Genomic DNA, 21850 nt, shown 5'->3' with positions numbered 1-21850 from the left:
AGATTGATTGTTGACCAACATCTGTGTATTTTTCTTTTTTTTAACTTTTGTACAAATTATAAACCTACTTCAATTAAAACTCAAAATTCAGAATATAATATCTAAATATAAAAAGGAAACCACAGATATCAGCAAGAACATGCAAGTTCAATTGTTTTAAACTCACTGCAGTTTCTAGGACATATATTTATAAAAAAATAAATATAGAGGTGTCAATAAAATAACAGAATTAATTCAAATAAATGAGCTATATGTACTGTAATAAACAGGGAAGCCACAAAAGCATGTTTAAGTTAAAAATAATAAAACTATTTCAAAAATAACAAACACATTAGGTTCAGACACTTATCCTTATTTTAAGTTTATATTACTTTTAACATAATAAAAACATACCTGAAGTTACTGTCACTGCAAAGTGGAAAACTTTGGCCAAAAGCAGGCACTCGTGTCCTCCAGTGAAGGAGAAGTTAGAGCCAGGAGATGATGTCAGGCTGTAACTCCTTCATACAGATGGAAGTTTAAAGTTTAAGTCCAACTTTTTACTCTGTTTTTTCTAGGTTTACGTCCCGAGCAAGACGATAAAACTCGGGAGGGACAGGAGGGAGAAGCAGCAGGCGGTCTGGAAGACAGGAGGTACTCTAGTCGCCGGTGAGCGATGCTGACGTCACTTGGGACGGCGTCTGCTGAAGGTGCATTGACGTGCAGCTCGTAAAATCCTAACTCAGGTATGTCAAACCGCCACAATGAAACATTAGCTAATAATAAAAAAAACCCTAAAACGTATATAGAATTAGCTAATAATAATAATTTAAAAAAACCACTAAAACGTATATTTTTTTTTTAGAGTTAGGACTGTATGAACAAATAAAGTAGGATATGTTAGGTTGCAGTGAAAATTATATGTAACGAGAGAAAAGATGTGACTTGAATGCCAAATTGAAAGCAACACTCAACTCAATACTTTTGCTTTTCTTTTTTTAAAGCATTGTTAAAATGCGCTCCTTTAAGTGTAACATTCAATTTTCCTAAATTTATACACGGATTAATTGTAATATTGCTGCATATCTTAATACACTTCACTGACCCCTCCTAAAAAGACAGCAAATGTTGCCTTGAGTCATTAATAAATAAGAAGCAGGAAACCTAAACCGTTTGGGGGGCATTTTTGAAGGAGACACTCAATCCACTATTGAAAGCGGCCAATGCGTTTGTAAATCTAATTAGGATACCTAATACTCCTCTACTGGACCGTATCTATATACCTGACACTAGCAGGTAATAATGTTAGCATAACAAAATATCTACGTTTACAAGTAAACATTCTATGTCACGTAATACGTGGGAAAAATTAGGAAAATACGGGCACAAGATTGATAATTATATATGTTTTATAACACTAAATAGCAAACTAACGTGACTATTTCAGACAAAAAAATACTGTAATATACTATTTGTTTTTAGTTAAATTTAGAGTCTCATAAATAATAAGACTATACCAGAAAATGAAAACTTCATGGTACTAAATGGTCAACCAAATAACAAAATAATAACTATAATTTTAATTATAAAGAAATATTCTTGAACTCTTAAAAATCGGTTTCCTAAATCGAAATTATGTTTCACGGACAATGTCGCCACCCAGCGGCTCTACAAGAGTTAAGCATATCTACCTGAGAAATTCAAGACTGCATTCTTAGAAAGCAGACAATGTTCACGGACAATGTCGCCACCCAGCGGCTTTACAAGAGTTAAGCACATCTACTTGAGAAATTCAAGACTGCATGCTTAGTTCTTAGAAAGCAGACAATGTAAAAATGTTAAGATATAATTAAGTGAAGTTGATTGTTACACAATATGTCAATGTTCTTAAATAACTTAAATAGTGGCTTTAATTTATTAAGTTTTATAAAAAAGGAGTTTGCAAATATAATATATATATAATTACTTCAAATTGCAATGCACTGACTCATATAAATCTACCAAGTCCTATTAATACAGTTTATATCTCACATGCAGAAATTAAACAGGATCAACAACCTCATAACAAGCCTACAAATGAAGCAGTAAAACACGCAGCAGCAAAGAGACGTTTAATTCTGTCAAAATAAATAAATAAATAAATAAATTACCACTCCAGATATTTGGCAGACTTTGAAGTTATGCTGCTGTATTTATCTGGTTCCTCCACTGTCAATCACTGGACTGTTTTCCCAGCCAATTATCTGCAGAGGCTCAGCTGCTTTGGACTTTATCTGCAAAATGTTTATGAAAGTGCTATCACACACATTCTGCAGCGCCGGCAGAGAGTCGTGAAATGTGTCTGCGGGAGCAGCACTGTTCAAAGCTCCTGCACGTCTTTGCGAGCTGACAAAACTTTCTCCCTTTCGCTCTGGAACGTTTCTCTGCAGGTACGTCGTTCCTGTCCTTACTTTCACTGTTGGTTATTATTTTAAATTCCTGCTTGATTCTCCTCTAGAATTATTTGATATACATCTTAATATGGTGTTTCTGTTGGTACAGTCGTCACAAATGGGATTTTATTTATATTGTTATTTTTGCTTTTTGTAGTAATTTACATGTAATTAAGTTTAAATCGTGAGAATGTTTTATTATGAACTTCGACATTAGTCAGCTTTATCAGGAAAAGTTTGAAGAAAAAGTATTTCAATCAAGAATTTACTAATGCATACAAAATATTTTAAGCCTCATTCTATTGTATGTTGTGTAATAATATACTGCTGTTTTTGGTCAAATCTACAATTAGTGTGATTGTTGTTATTAGCCCCATTGTGAATCATGCCAATTTCATTTCTCTCAGTACAGCCCATTATCTGCCCCATGTAGAAGAATGAGAGGCCAAAAGCTGTTGCTCCCTGTGGTGCTAATGTCTGTGATGCTGAGTTTCTCAACAATACAGACGTCTCATGGACACAACTTGGCAGACGAGCCGTGCACTGTTCAGATCCTCGTCCCTGGACTCAAAGGTAAGCGGTGCTCTACACACACGAGACGAGGAGAACAAAAAGGAAACAGATGTCCTGGTCTACATTCACGCTGTCTCGCTTTACTGGGAAAAACAGGAGAACCAGGAGACAAAGGACAAAAAGGAGCACCGGGGAGACCAGGACGAGTTGGACCTCCTGGACAGATGGGTATATTTTCTGCTCTTACAACAAAGGCAGATGGAACATCCTGTTTGTCAGAGCTGGAGGGAAATGTTCGACCATAAACACCAGTCCTTACAATAAAAAAAGAAGAAGAAGAAGTGGGTTAAGGATCACATAGCCAGGACTGATAAAGTGATGTTACATCACTAACAGACCACACAGACATGTCCGAGTGTTTACATCAGAGGGTCAGAGGTCAGAGGGGAGAGAGAGCTTACAGAAAGAAGGACAAGTGTTTACTGAAGACCTTAATGAGGAGTGAAGGGTGCTGTCACAGAGAGATAACACAGACCCATCATTATAATTACATACCGTACTGCAGAGGTCCCCAACCTCCGGGTCGGGGACCAATATTGGGCTGTGGATCGCTTGGTAGTGAGCCTCACAGAAATAATACATTTTTTATTGTCTATGTTATTTTATTGTAAGACAACAATCTCTTCACCTGCTGAAACCCCTCTACCACCCCCAGTTCCCCTTGTCTGGCAGGTAAATTTAAGCTAGCCACTAAAGACACAAGTATTATTAAAGTATTCATTTTAAAATTTCTTTATAAAATATATATTTTTATATGTTTAAATAAAGTTCTGACGTCTGACTTTTTTTCCCCCAGGTCAAACAGGATTTAAAGGGGAAAAAGGAATCATGGGACGTTACGGAAAAGTGGGTCCGAGTGGAATGAAAGGTTATTCCAAACACAGAGCGGCGTTGCTGCCGTGCTTCTCAGGGAATTGTTTTCCCAGCAAATTTACTGTTGTTATTTTTAAAATTTTATTTCATATCTCAGGTGTTAAAGGTGAAATGGGAGACCCAGGTCCACAGGGCCCAGATGGAGAGCCAGGTGAAATAACATGTCACTGAAGTCACAAATGTCACATTTGGTGAGATCTGAGCTGAAATAATGACAGAGAAGCGGTGGTGTGGCTTCAACAGGTGTCCCCTGTGAGTGCACCCCCATCAGGAACATGATTGGAGAGATGGACATCATGGTGGCCCAGCTGTCGTCTGAACTGAAGTTCATTAAAAATGGTATGATCACATGATTCCTACTTTTTTTTTTTCTCTCTCTCACTGTAAACATATGCCGCGACACAATCCTGCTTCATTTTACTCCTAACGCTCCTAGAAGTGCGAACACTGGGCATGTCAATGTGAAATTTTTAGAAATCCAAGTGCTCATTTTTCAGCACTGCCCTCCCCTGCAGCTGTTGCTGGCATTAAAGAGACAGAGAGTAAAGTCTATCTGTTGGTGAAGGAGGAGAAACGCTACTTTGATGCTGAGCTCCACTGTCAGACGAGGGGAGGGCACCTGGCCATGCCCAAGGACGAGGGAGCCAATGCCGCCATCGCCGGCTACATAACGGCGGCGGGTCTGAGCCGCGTCTATATAGGCATCCACGACCTGGACCAGGAGGGTGTGTTCATCTACGTGGATCAGTCTCCGATGACGACCTTCAGCAGATGGAGGAAAGGAGAGCCCAACGATGCCTACGATGATGAGGACTGTGCCGAGATGTTGTCCTCTGGAGAGTGGACAGATGTGGCCTGTCATCCCACCATGTACTTTGTCTGTGAATTTGATAAGGACAGCGTCTGAGTCCCAAGTGTCCCCACTTCCCCCTACAGTCGTAGCTGACACAGTCTGTACATATAAACACAAAATGATGAATGTTGAGCAAAGCCATATGTTTCTGCTGAATCCTGTAGTTTTAGGGCAGGAGTCTCAGACTCTAATGAGCTGAGGGTCTCTGCTGCCACTGTCAGGGTCACGACACTGTTAAGGCTGTTAAATACCAATGTTCAAAACAAAAAAGAAGATATTGAAAGAAACAATTTTTTTGTTAAATATAGGCTCTGTAAAAAAAAATAAAAATTCTTAAATAACCAAGTAAAGCATTTTAATGATAAAGAAAATAAATTAAAAAAATCTAAAATTTCAGAATTAGAGCAAAAATAAATTATTATTCATTCCTAGTCACAGGCCAGAGGTGAGGGTTTCATGGACCAGATGTGGACCACTAGCCATGAGTTTGGAGTATTACCCAAAAAACAAAGTAATGAACTTAAAAAGTGGTAGTACCTCTGTATTATACTGCAGAGTAATGAACTTAAAAAGTGGTAGTACCCCTGTATTATACTGCAGTACTCTGGACCGAGGGTATGTGTCGTCCACCCTCTGCCAAATCGTATATTAATCATATTTTAGAGAATTGTTTGTTTGATATGAATAAAAAAATATATATTTGGGGATTTAGTTGCCTGTAATCTGTGAGATAAACATACAATATATTGTATTTTTCAAAGTTATGTAAATTATTTTACGCTTGTATATGAAATCCTTACCATTAAAGAAGTAAAAGTGCATCTTTAATTTAAAACGTTTTTTTTTTCTGCCCAGCAGCTCAATTTCAACATCATCTATACATTCCCTACAGCGTAATTCTTCGCAGGGCCACACGGGTGCGCTGTACATGATCATGGTCAGTGTACACCCGGACAGTTCGACGTTCCATCTCAGGGCCACGTATAGAAACACAACAACTATTCACGCTCACATTCACACCATTAATCAGTGTAGATGATCAGATGGAGCTAATCCCCTAATGAACAATGGTTTTAGGCTGTGGAAGGAAACTAGAGAACCTGTGGAGAACCCACTCCCACTGGGAGAACATGCAAACTCTATACAGTGAGAGCAGTGATCTTCTTTTGTGCTACTTCTATTCAATTATTCAACTTCTAATCCCCTCCATCCTGATCAGTCTAATTAAAAAATGTCTTCATCTTCATCCCGAGGCGTTCTTTCAAAGGTGAACTGTCACACACAGAGATACGGCCATTCCAGATTCTTCCTTCTGGACTCTGGTCATCGTTTCTATGTGACCTCACATCCAAACACTTGTGCATTCCCCTTTTCAAACATTACAACGTTCCTGGACACAACTGCTGACCTGTCCAGTGGTGATGACAGACTGACTGAAAGGTTGATCTTTATGAATGGATGGCACTGACCTTTCAAAGTATCAAAACAAACTCACGCCTTCTGCCGGATCCCGTTCTTGACAAGACGCAGGAGACATCTCTCTCCTACCACACACGTTATAAATGGTCGGACGTCACGGAAATAAAGCCGTGGCTCAAATTCTGGTATGAGAACCAGTGAGAGCCAAATTACCAGCACCTTAATGTGGCTTCTACTTTGTTGTTGCCCAGATCAGCTATGTCGGCAATTTCAAACTCCTGGCTCGGGCGGCCAATTCCGGCCCAGTAAACCACGCACACACCCGATAATTTAATTTTGCTCTTAACTAGTTCTTTTACAAATGAATTTAACCTTTTTTTCTAAATTCATTTAAACTTGGGTGGTTATACTGTATCTGTAGGTTTTATATCAAACAAAAACTATATTTACTTAAAAATATTTTTTATTAAACATCAAATTACAACGTGAATATATACATACATATATAGTATGTATATGTAGTGTAATATATGTATATATGTTGATAAAAGAAAATGTGTACCCCATGTGTTTTAGAACCACAATATATAAACATATATATGTTTATTTTTATTTATATATGTATTTATATATGTATAAACAATATGTGTATATATCCATATATACATCATGGTTTGGTTTTTTTATGGTACTAGTAGAAATGTGGAACAATGACATATATACAAATATGTAAATACAGTATATATTTGTATGTGTGTAAAAATATACAAATATGTAAATACAGTATATAAATACATTTTATATTTGTGTAAAATACGTATATAATATATACATTTATTCTTGGTCATTTGTTTATGCATTCATGTTTCCTTTAGAACCAAAAATATACCAAACTCTGATTATTCTATAAATGGCATCATCATCTTGGCCAAACTTGGACAGTAATTATGAATGAATTAATTACAGTTGGTAATTGTTTGACAGCACAATGCCTCATGACAAAAACAAGACATTACACACCACAGGTCGCTGTGACATTTTCTTCTTTGAAAATCCTCCTCGGTTCAGCCGCCTGATTAATAGAAGTTGTCTGGCAGCCTTGGCTGCTATTGTTTTTGGGGATGGGCACCTACTGAGATAATACTGCACCCCTCTAAGAAGAACAATCTGAATATGCATGATGCAGTTCCTCTAATAAAATACAGAACTGGTCCCTCATGAAATGAATAATTAATGCTTAGATGAATTATGCATTTAATTGACCAGGAGTGTCTGGCCTAAACCAATTAGGTGCCATTGTTGCTGCAATCTCTGGTTACCTCTGTGGTGAACAATCCACCAAACTCCATCCAACACTGGACTGGCAGATTATCTGTGAGAGAAAAGAAAACGCCTGCGAGAGGGAGATATGGAGACGTGGTGCGGAAAAAACCAGGAAACACAACTGTGTTTGATATCAGCAAGTGTGTTCACCATGGAAGTATCACAGTAGTACTCATGTTTCAGGCTGAGCTCTGGGGAAATGACAACGTATGATCTGTGTAGGCAGTAGTGACGGTAGTCCTTTGTAATGGCACGCTGGTTTGCGGGACATTAAAAGGACAGATGGTAGGCATATTGATGATTGCGGGACATTAAAAGGACAGATGGTACGTGTACTTTCAAGGCATATTGATGCAAACAACAATGTCTGTAAACTACAATTTTCTTGTGAATTATATGAAAAGTAGCGAGCTAAGAGAGGTAGTGCTGACAATATTACCTTAAAATTGTGTTGCTGCGTTTCTCAATTTCTGGGTCGTGGCCTATAAGAGTGTTCCATCCATTCATCCATCCATTTTCGTCTGCTTATCCGTTACCAGGTCGCGGGGGCAGCAGTCTCCATGACCACCACCCAAATCACACTGCACCGTACCAGCCAGTGGTGAACCTTCGTGCGGGTGGTGAGTCCACTGGAAGGTACCAACCGCCCTGACCGGGATTTGATCTTGTCCAGGAGGTGAACCCTGGGGTTCCACACCAATGACAGAGACACAGTCTCTGGGCCAATGCTCCACCATAGTGGAGTGTTACGTATAAAAATTTAGAGGGTTCTTTGCTGGATAATGCAATTAATACTAGTATGTGTATGTATGTATTTATATATTTATATATTTATGTGTATGTGTCAGGAGAGGAGTGATCTGTGACAGAAGAGTGTCGGCTAAGGTGAAGGGAAAAGTTTACAGGACAGTGGTGAGCCCAGCCATGATGTATGGTTTAGAGACAGTAGCAATAGGCAGAAGACAGGAGGCAGAGCTGGAGGTGGCAGAGTTAAAGATGCTAAGATTCTCTTTAGGAGTGACAAGAATGGACGGGATCAGGAATGAGGTCATTAGAGGGACAACACAGACAGGAAGGTTTGGAGAAAAAGCTAGAGAAGCCAGATTGAGATGGTTTGGACATGTGCAGAGGAGGGACAGTGGATACATTGGTAGAAGAATGTTAGAGATGGAGCTACCAGGGAGGAGAAAGAGAGGAAGCTCAAAGAGGAGATATATGGATGCAGTGAGGGAGGACATGCAGATAGTTGGAGTCAGAGTAGAAGCTACAGAGAACAGGGAGAGATGGAAATCAATGATTTGCTGTGGCAACCCCTGAAAAAGGGACAAAGCCGAAAGAAAAAGAAGAAGATATATTTATGTGTATATATATATATATATACAGTATATGCAAGCACACATAAAAACACATAAACAATATATATACACACATCTAAATATATAGATGTATATTTATAATGTATATGTGTATATCTATATATATGTGCACATACTTATATATGTGTGTGTAAATATATTCATATATAGTCGCATTTTAGATATATTTATATCCAGTTTTTAATAGATAATGTACTGTATGTGACCAATGTCTTCTGCCTCATAGTCTAAACCATTGTTAACACTATAATAGTCATAAAGCTACCTTTAATCGCAGTAAAGAAAAAGTATTACTTCTGTACACAAAGTCCCAAATATTTCGTTTGCACCAGTTTTACCAGAATATTTGAAATTCTAGGTTTTTCTTCACAAAAAGCTGAAACTTCCTCAGCCCGGTCTTCAGTTCAGTGGTTCGCCTCCTCTGCCTGTCCTGGCTCCTCGTGTACTGTGCAGTTCCTGTTAAGGTGACTAGTTCTCATGAATAAATAACCTGTTATTTCTTCTGCTGGCTGCTTGCCTCCGGTTTTGGAATCAAACACCTCATTACAGTAGCAACACACAAAAGGAAAGAGCAAGTAAACAACAACAACAGTGGGTGGTTAGGTTTCATGACGCTGCAGCCCCCCACGTGGACAAAGTGGCTTGCCATATCATATGTTCCAGTTACGTGTTTGCTGAGCGAGGACAACTGGCACTAACTAACAAACTCCGTTACTTCTACTGCAACGACTCTTTTTTTCCTGTTGAATATGCCGTCCACACAGGACAGCTGTGACCTGCCGCAGACCAAAACCATCACCGTCTACAGGAACGGAGATGCTTTTTTCCCCGGAAGGAAAGTGGTGGTGAACCCACGGCATGTGTTGACCTTTGACACTTTCTTGACCTCTCTGACTAAAGCGATAGGAGCTCCGTTTGGTGCCGTCAGGAAGCTTTACACCCCTCATCAGGGCCGCAAGGTTTGCTGCTTGGAGGAGTTGAAGCACGGCGGTGCGTATGTGGCAGCTGGAAATGAGCACTTTAAGAAACTGGAGTAAGTTCAAACTTTACAGCCAGGTGCTGATTGGTGGGTTTGTATATAAAGTATAGGGAGAAAGATTGCTTAGAAAATGTAATCTATAGGAAAATGATGGACCTTCATAAAGTCAGTCACATTTTTCCAGAATGGTCTCTGAACCCACCAAATTTTCAGTAATTTTTCCACTACAAAACACTACAAAAATCTAATACTCAAAAAAGTATATGCTGCAATACTGCTTTCATATAATCGGTCGATTATTTTGGATTTTTTTGTTTGTGTTTTGCAGCTCTTGGAAAATGTAGCCATAAAATTCAGTCTTCAGATCTTCTTTTTTTAATTTGCATGGTGTCAAATTAATGATTTGGCACAGTGGGAGATGGCATATTTAATATTTGTGGAAACAAATTTTGAACTCTTAATCTTTCAAACAAACACTATGTTAAAACTATTGTTATGAAAGATGAAAAGGTAAAACTACACCTCTGGGTGGTGCTGTTACAAAACATTGCAGTCTCTGTGGATCTGAAACTCTTCTCCAGTTTCACACTGTGCAGACAAACTGATGGCTTTGAATGACTATAAGTTGAATGGATGTTCGTGATGTTTCAGCTACTTTGACATAACGACCAAGAGGCCACAGAATAAGAGGAAAGAACAGGTAACAGTACACTATTTAACGTAAAGTTTTACAAAGTCATAAAAAGTTTTAAATACAACAACAACAAAAATCACATTTTCTTATGTCTTTTATCCAGATCCATCCTGTCGTACACAGCAGGATAGTTGTGTCAGCTCGCTGGAAGAAATCTAACGATGAGACCTGCATGATAAAGTGAGTACATGCATTCAAACAGTGGGTCCCAAAATAAGGGGCGTGGGAGCTATTGCAGGGAAACTAATTAATTATTACATTTTGAATTTGTGGCCCAGTATTGAAGGGAATATCGATTCCGAGGCATCGATATATTGATATCGAATAAGTATAGATACTCTCATAAAGTATCGATACTAATGAAAATATTTAAAAAGAAAGACGTGTAACGTCCACATATTTTAGGGCAACTTACTGCAGGTTTTTTTTAGCTGTAACATCCCCTGACATCTAGTTGTTTTATAGTGTTCTCACCAATGGGGAACTCTTGACGCCTCCAGCACGAATCCGGATCCCCAAATACACGCTGAAAAACTGGGAGAACGTTTTGGCCATGGTGACGGAGAAAGTGCGTCTTCGTACTGGTGCCGTACACAGGTAAGGTTCAAACCTTCATTGGAAGCAAAGAGGTGATCTGTAGTACTTCTGTAGTACTGATTCCGTAGACCCCTCAGTCACTGCAACAAACTCAATGTAAGCCAAACTTTTTTTTTTCTACTTGTACAGGCACAAATAACGACTTTCAGTATCTTTGTTGAATCACTGCGGTTTATCTTTGGGCAGACGGTTCGTCTAATACAGACGACAGTAAACAGGATAAGTGGAAGCTTTCCAGTCAGGCTCGGTACATTTAGCAGAGTGGATGGATTCCTTCTAATTAATTAGCAGTCGTCACCATGTAGGGATGATGTGCTCAGTGGAATTAATCCAAAGATGCTTGATTAGCAAACATTACTGTGATGAATATCACAGAAATATGATGACTTCACTTTAGACGACATGAATATCACGGAGACACCGAACGATACTGTGTATATAACATGCAGAATATGACACGTGAGCTCGAGATACTTTATTTCCTCAGACTTTGCACATTAGACGGACGTCCCGTCTGCAGTTCCACGGAGCTGGAGAACAACCGTCACTATGTTGCGGTCGGGGCAGAAAGATTCAAAGTGCTCCCGTACGACCTGTGCATTCCCGGGTTTTCGATCTCCGACAGCAGGACGTTTCAAAGGTATCGGACATTCGTCATTGTCACGAACACACCTTACACCGAATTCCCAGAAATGTATGTTAAATGTCTTGTTTCCCTTTCCTCAGCCGGGACATCCTGCCCCCTATTCCAAAGACAAGACATGCAAATGATACAGTGAGTACAGTTAGTGCACAGTTGACCGTGTGGTTGTGATATCCTTACATATATACTGTGTATAGATATATTTCTCTTTGCCATGCTTTAGTGTTTCAACCGCCCAGTAGCATCACAGAGGCAGAGAACGTCTTTGCACACACAGCATTTCAATTAACGTCTCCCATGTGTGGGGCTTGTCGTGGGGGTGTAATTCGTTATGAAACAGCGCCATCATCAATCACTGTCTGCAGGAGGCATTGAGTTACCGTTGCTTTTCACTTTGATGGGTAATCCCCACGGAGACACACTGGCCCACTTGATCAAGTGCAGCGAGCCTCGTAGACAGATCATATGCACGGAGGGGACCTCACTAAATGAAAACAAAAAAAATATTCAAACCAGAACTGGGACGATTTGTATTGTCATTAAGCGTGCAGCGAAATGCTTTGAATCCATGTGAGGATTTCACTGCTGTGGCACGAGTGCTGTGAAGATGAGAACAAGCCAACTCAGCAGGTTGCTGCAGAGACGGGGCCCCCTTGTGACAGATGTGTCTGACAACAGATTCTTCTAACCATGAAAGATGACAATGCTGTGGTAGACGTCAATTTCTTCAGATGGTGAAAAATATCCCTAATCTCACTTCCACCTGTATGTGTTGTAAACCAACATTGCATATAGAAAAACAATTAAATTGGTTGAAACAAGTGGTGAAAGTCAGACTGGTATACGTACATAAAACTTTGCTCAGCCAAGCTACAGTATGTCCTCTTCTTCCTGTATCTGAGCCTGGTCATAGGTGGTGCTATTCCCAGCAGCGCCGTTAGGTGGAGACAGAGACAGGGCTATGTGTTTTGCCTCCTCCTCCAGCCTCATGGTAATATTAGTTATTCACTAGAGATGACGCCACTGCCTTTTACTCCCCGTGCCTTCTGCTCTGATCCCTCATGAATTTGTAAACACGAGTTGACCAGTTAATAGGGCGCAGTCAAAAGGTGGAAAATGCATTTGACAAATGTAGAAGTATCTTTGTAGATCTGTGTGCTGTTTAACTCGCTGATTATACATCCCTTTACAGGGTCATGCCTGTCATTAATTTGACTTTGACCTTACAAAACAAAGGCATTCTGCTGTGAAACACTTGTAATCTTTCAACATTCTCAGGGAGGCTGTGTTAAATGTGTGTCTGTCGTATCCTGTGTGTGACTGCGGTGCAGAACGGGACATCTGGTCTGGAGCAACCGGTGAATTCTGAACCGATGGCTCTGCAGAGTGCAGCTCTGAAGCTCCCCCTATAGCTGGTGTTCCCGCCGGATGGCAGGCATATATATGTGCTGAGTTAGGTGTTCACGGAAATGATGAGGGAGAAACCTCAGAGATAGACGTAGCTCAAAGAGGAGATTAATAGAGGAGAGCGGAATGCAAAGGAGACGGGGAAAGAGGAGAATAATGGTGTGCATCAATGCAATGCTTTCATATTACAGTAATCATAATGAGCAGTTCAACTGTGCTGCTAATGTACTTCACACCAAGCGTCCTGTGAAAACAGCCTGGGAAGTCTGATTAAACCTTTAATAGCTGCACTTTCTGACATCAGCGGTGATTTGCTGCTGCTCCTCCTCATTTCCCTGTTCTTTTCCTGGATGATTTCATTGGTTAGGGGGAGCAGTTATGCCCCGTGGAAAACTATACCACTCCTCTGTGCTGCCAGCGTGTCTGCTCACCAAGGACCAGGCCATGGGAGTGGCTGCAGCTGATAGCACAGCCCTGGTAGCTGCAGGCTGGTTGGTCCACTCGGTCTGGACCCCACTTTTCCCTCAGCTATCATATCACACTGTCCTCTTGTTGACTCCTGTTCTCTGCCACATGAGAGGGCTCCAGATTACTTGCTGCTCCGTCCCCCAGAGCCCCCTTCACACTAACTCTGGCACTCCCTGTCTCTCTCTCTGGGGCCCCTCTGATACACACCGCTGTCCGCTCCCACAGGGAACCGGTGCTGTAGATATGTCATGTAGAATGAAGGGGAGAGATGACCTCAGCTTTTTCCACTGCTCTGTTTCTACTTGTGCTGCTACTTGTATTGCGCTGTACTCCCCCCGTCCTCTGCCCCCCCCCTCCCTGAGTCAGACAGCAGTGATTCAACTTTGTTGATTTAAGTCAAATCAGTTTACATCTTACTACCAGGCTGTGAGCATCATAAAGTTGTTCAAAAGTTGTCTCTCCAGATGGTTCTTTGATTATAGGCCGTTGTGTGAAGTTGCTTCATACTGTATCACTCATGCTCTCGGCTTTGAGGTTATGACGCTAAATAAAAGATCAACCTTAGGCGTGAGAGAAAACCTGATTTGTGTGTGTGTGTGTGTTAGCCTGACATGAAGCAGACTTGAAATACAACTGAAATAGTAGTTAAAAAAAAGAGTCACATTAGAGATTCCGGAGAACATGGATGACCTATTGTATAAGGATTCAGTGCACTGTGAAATTGCTTTGAATTAGCTCGAAGACTGAGGCTAACGGCTCGGTCGCACTTCAAGACCAAATTATCCTCGTCTGCTCCTAAATAACACCGTAATCACCGAGGATAGCATGTAGCTCACATTGTAAAACAACGTAAAGACGCTGACTATATAGAATACTCAGAGCAGTGAAGCATTTCAGTTAATGTTTTTGTTGGCTAACAAGCGGTAGCGGCTAGGTACCTGATCACTGGTTTAAACTCTGATATGGGTGTTTCTTTTTATTTCCCCCCGCAGTCCAAACATATGCAAATTATGGATTAGGAATATTGGATGCTTTAAACATAACATAGGTGTGAACGTGAGTGTGAATGTCAGTGAATGGATGTGTCTATATGGTGCTGGGATGGACTGACAAAGTGTTCAGTGCGCTCCACTTCCTCGTCTGTTGACTGCCCGGCTTTAGCTCCAATGTGGCCTTACTGAACTTATTGAAATATACTGTAGTCGTCCTATCTACCTGTCCTTGTCCCACTGGCCCTTTGTCCAGCGTTGTTGTGGACTCTCAATCCTGATCTCAATCGTAGCTTTTCTTCAGGCAGACTTCTTGTTTCTTGTTTTAATGTTCCCCCTTGTTCCACTAATGGCTGTGAAAATTCAAAAGAACATCAACAGACGTTGCCTCTGCTCTGAAGAAGGCAAATAAAGGAAGAAACACTGCAACTATTCCCCAGACTCCATGTTAGTGATTGCAAACACCATTGCCAGAAGTGAATTCTGGTGGAAGTCTGAGATCACTACACTCTCCCCCAGAGCCAGCCCAGGGATCAAGTCAGGCAGCTGCAGTTAAAAACACTGTAGCTGAAAAGAAACATTAAGTCTGCCCTCACCCCGTCCCTGAATCTGTGTCTCTCATTCTCTGTGAGGGAGACATGCTCCAGCCTGGTACCTGCGGAGTGGACGAAGAGTCCGTGAGGAGAAAATTGCCTTTTTGTGAAAGCATTAATTCAGATGTGTACCTGGCTGCCTGAACATCGCTCTGAACTCTCTCTCCGACACCTCGGTCCCAAACCTGTTTTCTTCTCTCTATCAATAACCTCCTGCTCGTCTACCGTGGAGGAATAAGTTATTCCGTACAACACCAACCCTTTCCCTTTAAGCTTGTTTTGATTTTCATTGTTTGATCTGGCTTGATAAATAAGACAAATGCAGTTAGAAATTCATGGCTGCCCCATTTCATCAATAAATGATTCGTTTTCCACGCTCCCCAGTGATTGATAGGTTGTGCACGAGATGTATTGGAACCAGATGAATTCAATACAGTAGGAGTCATGGGGGAGCCAGAAAGCATATCAACTCATGAAAAATTGAGGTCAACGGAAATGGTAAAATTGCGTTGAAAGGAAGAGGAACAAGTTTAGCTACACAGTTTTCTTTTGTCTTTGTTTTTTCTTTTTATGGAACAAACAAGTCGAAAAGGGGTGACAGAGTCATCCTTTCATCCAAAATTCATCCGAAATATTCAGTAGAACTGGGGCTTTGAGCAACACTGACTGGGCTGCAGTAACTTCCTGTAACTTTACTGCTGTTGGGTTCAGGAATAGCACTGACCCTGCACAAATGCTTTTTTAATGTGGGCCACTTAAAAATGATAAACTGTGTTCTGGAGTTTTGGTGTAAAGTCAAAAGACATAATTCAAAACTCAAATTTTTTCCATAGTGCTTTTCTGATCAGGGACCTTATTGGTAGAATTCCTGGGCTTCGGTTTAATTCCACTTAGTCTCCAATCCCAGATTTGGTTGTCCAGGAAGAGCATGAAAAATGTGTCTAAAGACCCGGTCTACTACTGTTGTAGTGACCCCTTGATCACCCCATCTATAAGCAAAACTGCCCTCTGTGTTTAACTCAGTGATGGATTTCAGAGATGGGTGGGAGCAAGGCGATTGCTGCTTGCTCAGTTTTGCTGGGATTCATACCTATAATCCTCTGAAAACAATTGCAATCCTCTTAACATTAAGCTACGGGCTGTGCTAAACCATTTGGAACGACAACAAGAAAAATAATTCTCTGCGAGGAAATGTCCAGATGCAGATGTGTAGTACCCAGTGTAACCACAAGATGCATATGTGGCACTGTCGCACATCTACATGTGGACCTCATCTGGACTTGCCTCTATTGTATGAGTTGTATTCCCCTCTGAGAGGTGACATCACAAATATGTGGTGGAATATATTCAAAATTTGCAATCATGTTTCCATAGCAACAGTAATAATAAAAAGGCTGACCTTCTGTCAGCATTTTTAATATTTGTGTGTTTGAAGGAAGTCTGCATAAGGTTTTCACATACAAAAATTTTGTATGGGAAAGCTAATGAGCTGTTCACGCATCTATACTGAAAATAAAACAGAACATGAATATATGCAAAATCCCACTGTATCGCACAGAATAAAACAGAACATGAATATATGCAAAGTCCCACTGTTTCTCAACATTTATTGAGCAACAGCACATAATTTACATCCCATGATGCACCACCAAACAAAAAACACATGTAATAAAATAGAATGATCTTCTAGGTAAAATCTACCCAAATGGTAATTACTCTGTCAAACCTGGTCCTGTTTAGTTGAACATAATGTCGATATCCTTGCAGGAATTGAAGAAAGACACACACATATCGTTGTCAACAGCTCTGACTTTCTCTCTTTCTCTCTTAGTTTTACAGCCATCTGTTGCCACCATCCCTGCGCCACAGACAAACTAATACAAAAGATTGCAGGAAATATCACAATTTTGGTTGGGACTCAGTGGCTTAGATCACAACCTGTGTTTTTTTGTTGTTGTTTGTTTTGTTTGTTTTTTTTTTGTTGTTGTTTGTTTTGTTTGGTTTGTCCCTGTAGTTTCTTTACACAGGCTTTGGCGTACACTGTGAGCCCACAGCCAGGAACCAGATGAAGAAACACACAGCCATGAGAGAGAGAACCAAACAACCGAGGCAGGTGTCCAGAAGTACAGTTCTCCACATCTCCACAGGGGGTAAACCGAGCAATCCTAGTACATTTGTCTCCTTCCTGCTTCCTATCTTATGATTCCTTCCTACTATACTTTATTCAGACAAATATAGTGAGTGTGTTTTGATTGAAGTCCCATTGGAGATATATGTGTGCAGGTTTGCATTAGAAACACATAAAACAGAATCCATTTGGTAAGTGATGGATCCTCCTTTGAATTATTGTCCAAACAGAACACACCTCTCTCTCTCTCTGTCTCTCCCTCTCTCTCTCTGTCTCTCCCTCTCGTTCTGTGAGTAAAAAAACAGAGACATTTTTATGTGAATATTAAACAGAACCAGACTTCAAACAACATCACGGGGGCTTAAAACAAAGAGGAATTCAATCAGGCAATTTTTCCACCAGAATATGAATCTGGAAAACTCTAACGCTAACTGCGTGGGGGTGAAACAGATTGCTCCAATTTTCGCCCGATGCGGAAATTATTATGGTGATAAGTTATTAATCACAAATATCGCTGGGAAAAGATCATAAAAGTGACAAATTTCTCCTTAACGGTGATGTGTTGGAACATTTATCCGGCGGTCGTTAAGGAAAGGTATACTCTGTTTTTCATTAATAGGACGTAACTGGGGTTTTATGCCTTCTATTCAGTTATTCAGCCGTTTGTTGTTTATAGTTATTTGTTGAACCATCTGTGCTCGGTGAAACATTGACTCAGCTTAAAAGACTCATTGTGCGTCGCCAATAACGTAACGTTATGTGTTTAAATGAACACGATGTTTACTACTGTTGCTATCAGTCGTCTTGTCTGGATTATGCTGATGTTTGATGTTGTTTTTTATATATTTAGTATAGATACTAAATGCAGTTTTTTGATGGAAGGAGCTTTTTAGACACCTGAGCGTGCATGCATCAGCAAAACTGATTATGTTTTCATCATAAACTCTTGGCTCTTGGCGATGCACATATATTGTTGCAAGTTCTTCCTGTCTGAACTTTTGGTTATAGTGTCTGGCAGTAAGTGTTTTTCTCCAGTCTTCTTTGTTCTTTAATAGATGTCTGGCAGTAAGTGTTTTTCTCCAGTTACTGTCTTCTTTGTTCTTTAATAGGTATTTCATATCTATTAAATATTATTTTATATATTATTAAAATGGGAAATTTATTGGATAAAAATAAATGATCAGCTAAACAAGACACGTTAAAAAGAGCATTAAACTAACATTTGTAAACATGTCTTGGCAAATTCAAATCATTATATATATATGAACTTCAGAATTTTATTACATTGTTGAAAAAGACAAAGTCAAAATGATCAAGTCAAGTTTTCTTTGTCCAGAGGCTACTTAAAAACAATGTTTTGCCTCAACGGACTTCACAGTATTGACATGAAAAAATTAAATTAAATTAAGAGGCACTGTGTCCTAAATTTGAGAGAATTAAGTTTAATTAATGAGAGAGAAGTTTTAATTAAATACAAGATGAGCAGACGGAATTTCAAGATAAAATCAAGTCAGGTGTTTAAGACTCCTTAAAGTATTCATATATTTATCATTTTTCTGCTCCTAAAATTTGCTTCCTAAAAATATAAATGACAGTGCCAATTAATAATTCTTCTTCAATATTTAACACTGCACCTTATGCCTCCACAGAAGTTTATTTTTTTGACCAACGCTCTATGCTTTTATTTTGAACCTGATTTCCCTTGCCCTCTTCTTACACGTACTTCCTGTCCTGGTGCTGTTCCTCTTCCTCATTGATTGTCAGCTCCACCCCAACTTGCTCCACCTGTGTCTCATCAGTTCCACCTGTCTCCTTTTGAGCTCAGTCTTTGAGCTTCTGTGTGCCGTGGTCAGTTGATGGTGTTGTGTTTGCTTTTGTTCAACCGGTTTACTTGGATTTCCTCAATAACCAGCCCAAGTGGAATAATGTGTTTTTGGAGCTACACCACAGAAACCACGTGTTTCCTTTATTTTGTTCCTGTGCCGTGTCACTGATTGCTTCTTTGGAGGCAAACGTCTCGAGCTACAGAAAGAGATTCAGGCTCAATAGTGTGTTTCATTACTCACACTCCAGTGTGTTACACATCCAGTAACAGGAAACCAAAGGGAGTTTGAAAGAAACCCTTTGGCATTGCCATGACACACTATTCTCCAGGTTTGAAGAACAACCTGTCACTGTCCAGAGCGCACCCTGGAGTTCAACTTCATGTCAGTGGGATGTATTTGTGGAGTGACTTTTGTGCTTGTGGAACCGTTCCAACAAACGAACAACACAAATAGACGGAAGGCAACATTGATCCCCTCTGGAGTTGAGCAGGACAGAAGTGCAGTGAGGGAAAAGGGCAAAAAGACTGAGATGGCTCCTGCCAGCAGATGAGGTAATTGTTATTAATCACTTTCCTCAGAGGGCAGCGTGTTCGATGCACCCAACAAAAGGCATGAGGTGGCAGGAGCGGCGGAGGTGCAGGAGGAGCTCCGGCTGAAGGTGGAGCTGCCGATTGATCAGGTAAAAACACAGGGCCCTGTGCTTATCGTTTGATCTTTGAACAGGTGGGACTTTTAATTTGGAAGTTATCGCAGTCCACACATGGCTTCCTGTGGGTTCTGGTTTAACTATGTCTATTCATCAGGCTGTCTTTCCTCAGTTGTTTTCATGCAAGACAAATGGGTTTGTCTGCCGTCTACAGTGGGGGGAAAAAACTGCAAAAAGTCCATGATAATTAACAGAGCAGACACGACAGTTTCCCCTGGAAGTTTTGAGTACAAAAAGCTATTGATTAACTTTTCGTACAGGAATTACACCCGTGTTTTTTTTTTTTTTTGTTTCCTTTTGTTGTCTGAGCATGACAAATGTAGTGTAACAGATAAGCAGCATGCGGTGTGTGTACAGAGTACAGTCGTTACATAAATATATAAATATTGAGCTGGATCAATATGTGACTACAGTAGAGTGAAGGCTCAAGGCGTCTTTTTTTTTTTTTTTTCAATTGCAGGTTGAGGCTGAGATAAATTAAGAGGCACTGTGTCCTAAATTAAGAGAATTAAGTTTAATTAATGAGATTAAATTAAGAGGCACTGTGTCCTAAATTTGAGAGAATTAAGTTTAATTAATGAGAGAGAAGTTTTAATTAAATACAAGATGAGCAGACGGAATTTCAAGATAAAATCAAGTCAGGTGTTTAAGACTCCTTAAAGTATTCATATATTTATCATTTTTCTGCTCCTAAAATTTGCTTCCTAAAAATATAAATGACAGTGCCAATTAATAATTCTTCTTCAATATTTAACACTGCACCTTATGCCTCCACAGAAGTTTATTTTTTTGACCAACGCTCTATGCTTTTATTTTGAACCTGATTTCCCTTGCCCTCTTCTTACACGTACTTCCTGTCCTGGTGCTGTTCCTCTTCCTCATTGATTGTCAGCTCCACCCCAACTTGCTCCACCTGTGTCTCATCAGTTCCACCTGTCTCCTTTTGAGCTCAGTCTTTGAGCTTCTGTGTGCCGTGGTCAGTTGATGGTGTTGTGTTTGCTTTTGTTCAACCGGTTTACTTGGATTTCCTCAATAACCAGCCCAAGTGGAATAATGTGTTTTTGGAGCTACACCACAGAAACCACGTGTTTCCTTTATTTTGTTCCTGTGCCGTGTCACTGATTGCTTCTTTGGAGGCAAACGTCTCGAGCTACAGAAAGAGATTCAGGCTCAATAGTGTGTTTCATTACTCACACTCCAGTGTGTTACACATCCAGTAACAGGAAACCAAAGGGAGTTTGAAAGAAACCCTTTGGCATTGCCATGACACACTATTCTCCAGGTTTGAAGAACAACCTGTCACTGTCCAGAGCGCACCCTGGAGTTCAACCTCATGTCAGTGGGATGTATTTGTGGAGTGACTTTTGTGCTTGTGGAACCGTTCCAACAAACGAACAAAACAAATAGACGGAAGGCAACATTGATCCCCTCTGGAGTTGAGCAGGACAGAAGTGCAGTGAGGGAAAAGGGCAAAAAGACTGAGATGGCTCCTGCCAGCAGATGAGGTAATTGTTATTAATCACTTTCCTCAGAGGGCAGCGTGTTCGATGCACCCAACAAAAGGCATGAGGTGGCAGGAGCGGCGGAGGTGCAGGAGGAGCTCCGGCTGAAGGTGGAGCTGCCGATTGATCAGGTAAAAACACAGGGCCCTGTGCTTATCGTTTGATCTTTGAACAGGTGGGACTTTTAATTTGGAAGTTATCGCAGTCCACACATGGCTTCCTGTGGGTTCTGGTTTAACTATGTCTATTCATCAGGCTGTCTTTCCTCAGTTGTTTTCATGCAAGACAAATGGGTTTGTCTGCCGTCTACAGTGGGGGGAAAAAACTGCAAAAAGTCCATGATAATTAACAGAGCAGACACGACAGTTTCCCCTGGAAGTTTTGAGTACAAAAAGCTATTGATTAACTTTTCGTACAGGAATTACACCCGTGGTTTTTTTTTTTTTTTTTTTTTTTTTTTTTTTTTTTGCGTGACAAAAATTGTGTTATC

General features: G+C 40.3%; 4 protein-coding genes and 1 long non-coding RNA gene across 26 annotated transcripts in view; 3 read left to right on the top strand and 2 right to left on the bottom strand.

Moving 5' to 3' along the window:
• The window catches only part of LOC103377973 (unconventional myosin-VI-like), a 40509-nt gene extending 39788 nt beyond the window's left edge, over positions 1 to 721 (bottom strand). For both annotated transcript variants that reach the window (XM_025054792.1, XM_008308984.3), the window contains exon 1: positions 394 to 721. The gene's annotated coding sequence lies outside the window, so the exon portion shown is untranslated. The remainder of the gene's footprint in view (positions 1 to 393) is intronic.
• Positions 722 to 2256: 1535 nt separating this feature from the next.
• colec11 (collectin sub-family member 11) lies at positions 2257 to 4961 on the top strand. Of its 3 annotated transcripts, none has more exons than XM_008308973.3 (7): positions 2257 to 2408; positions 2824 to 2984; positions 3081 to 3152; positions 3781 to 3852; positions 3955 to 4008; positions 4101 to 4196; positions 4355 to 4961. In XM_008308973.3, the coding sequence occupies exons 2-7, from the start codon at positions 2849 to 2851 to the stop codon at positions 4762 to 4764; spliced, it is 840 nt and encodes a 279-aa protein (XP_008307195.1). In that variant the 5' UTR covers positions 2257 to 2408; positions 2824 to 2848; the 3' UTR covers positions 4765 to 4961. The 3 variants fall into 3 exon arrangements, with proteins under 3 accessions (XP_008307195.1, XP_016887580.1, XP_008307188.1); XM_017032091.2 differs by having other exon boundaries at positions 2819 to 2984; positions 4373 to 4961; XM_008308966.3 differs by having other exon boundaries at positions 2819 to 2984.
• A 79-nt stretch (positions 4962 to 5040) lies between these two features.
• On the bottom strand, positions 5041 to 6270 carry LOC112486907 (uncharacterized). Its single transcript, XR_003049478.1, has 2 exons — positions 5293 to 6270; positions 5041 to 5247 (listed from the first exon to the last, which is right to left on the bottom strand). It is a non-coding gene; the product is annotated as an uncharacterized LOC112486907 (long non-coding RNA).
• Positions 6271 to 8933: 2663 nt separating this feature from the next.
• Positions 8934 to 17702, top strand: LOC103377984 (doublecortin domain-containing protein 2). Its single transcript, XM_025063236.1, has 7 exons — positions 8934 to 9861; positions 10459 to 10507; positions 10605 to 10681; positions 10967 to 11098; positions 11586 to 11738; positions 11825 to 11873; positions 17213 to 17702. Exons 1-7 carry the CDS (start codon positions 9578 to 9580, stop codon positions 17399 to 17401), a joined length of 933 nt encoding a protein of 310 aa, XP_024919004.1. The 5' UTR covers positions 8934 to 9577; the 3' UTR covers positions 17402 to 17702.
• Positions 17703 to 19817: 2115 nt separating this feature from the next.
• Positions 19818 to 21850, top strand: part of sox11a (SRY-box transcription factor 11a) — a 436554-nt gene continuing 434521 nt past the window's right edge. For 4 of the 19 annotated variants that reach the window (XR_003051995.1, XR_003051996.1, XR_003051990.1 and 1 more), the window contains exon 1: positions 20586 to 21491. The gene's annotated coding sequence lies outside the window, so the exon portion shown is untranslated. Of the gene's footprint in view, positions 19832 to 20462; positions 21492 to 21850 lie in introns of those variants that run through there. The other 15 variants (XR_003051997.1, XR_003051998.1, XR_003051981.1 and 12 more) reach the window with 10 other exon arrangements.

This window comes from Cynoglossus semilaevis, chromosome 1 (assembly GCF_000523025.1).
Source record: "Cynoglossus semilaevis isolate Cse_v1.0 chromosome 1, Cse_v1.0, whole genome shotgun sequence".
In the NCBI taxonomy this organism is placed as follows: Eukaryota; Metazoa; Chordata; class Actinopteri; order Pleuronectiformes; family Cynoglossidae; genus Cynoglossus; species Cynoglossus semilaevis.
Note: the sequence above shows the minus strand (reverse complement) of the source record. Positions and strands in the feature narration are given on the sequence as shown.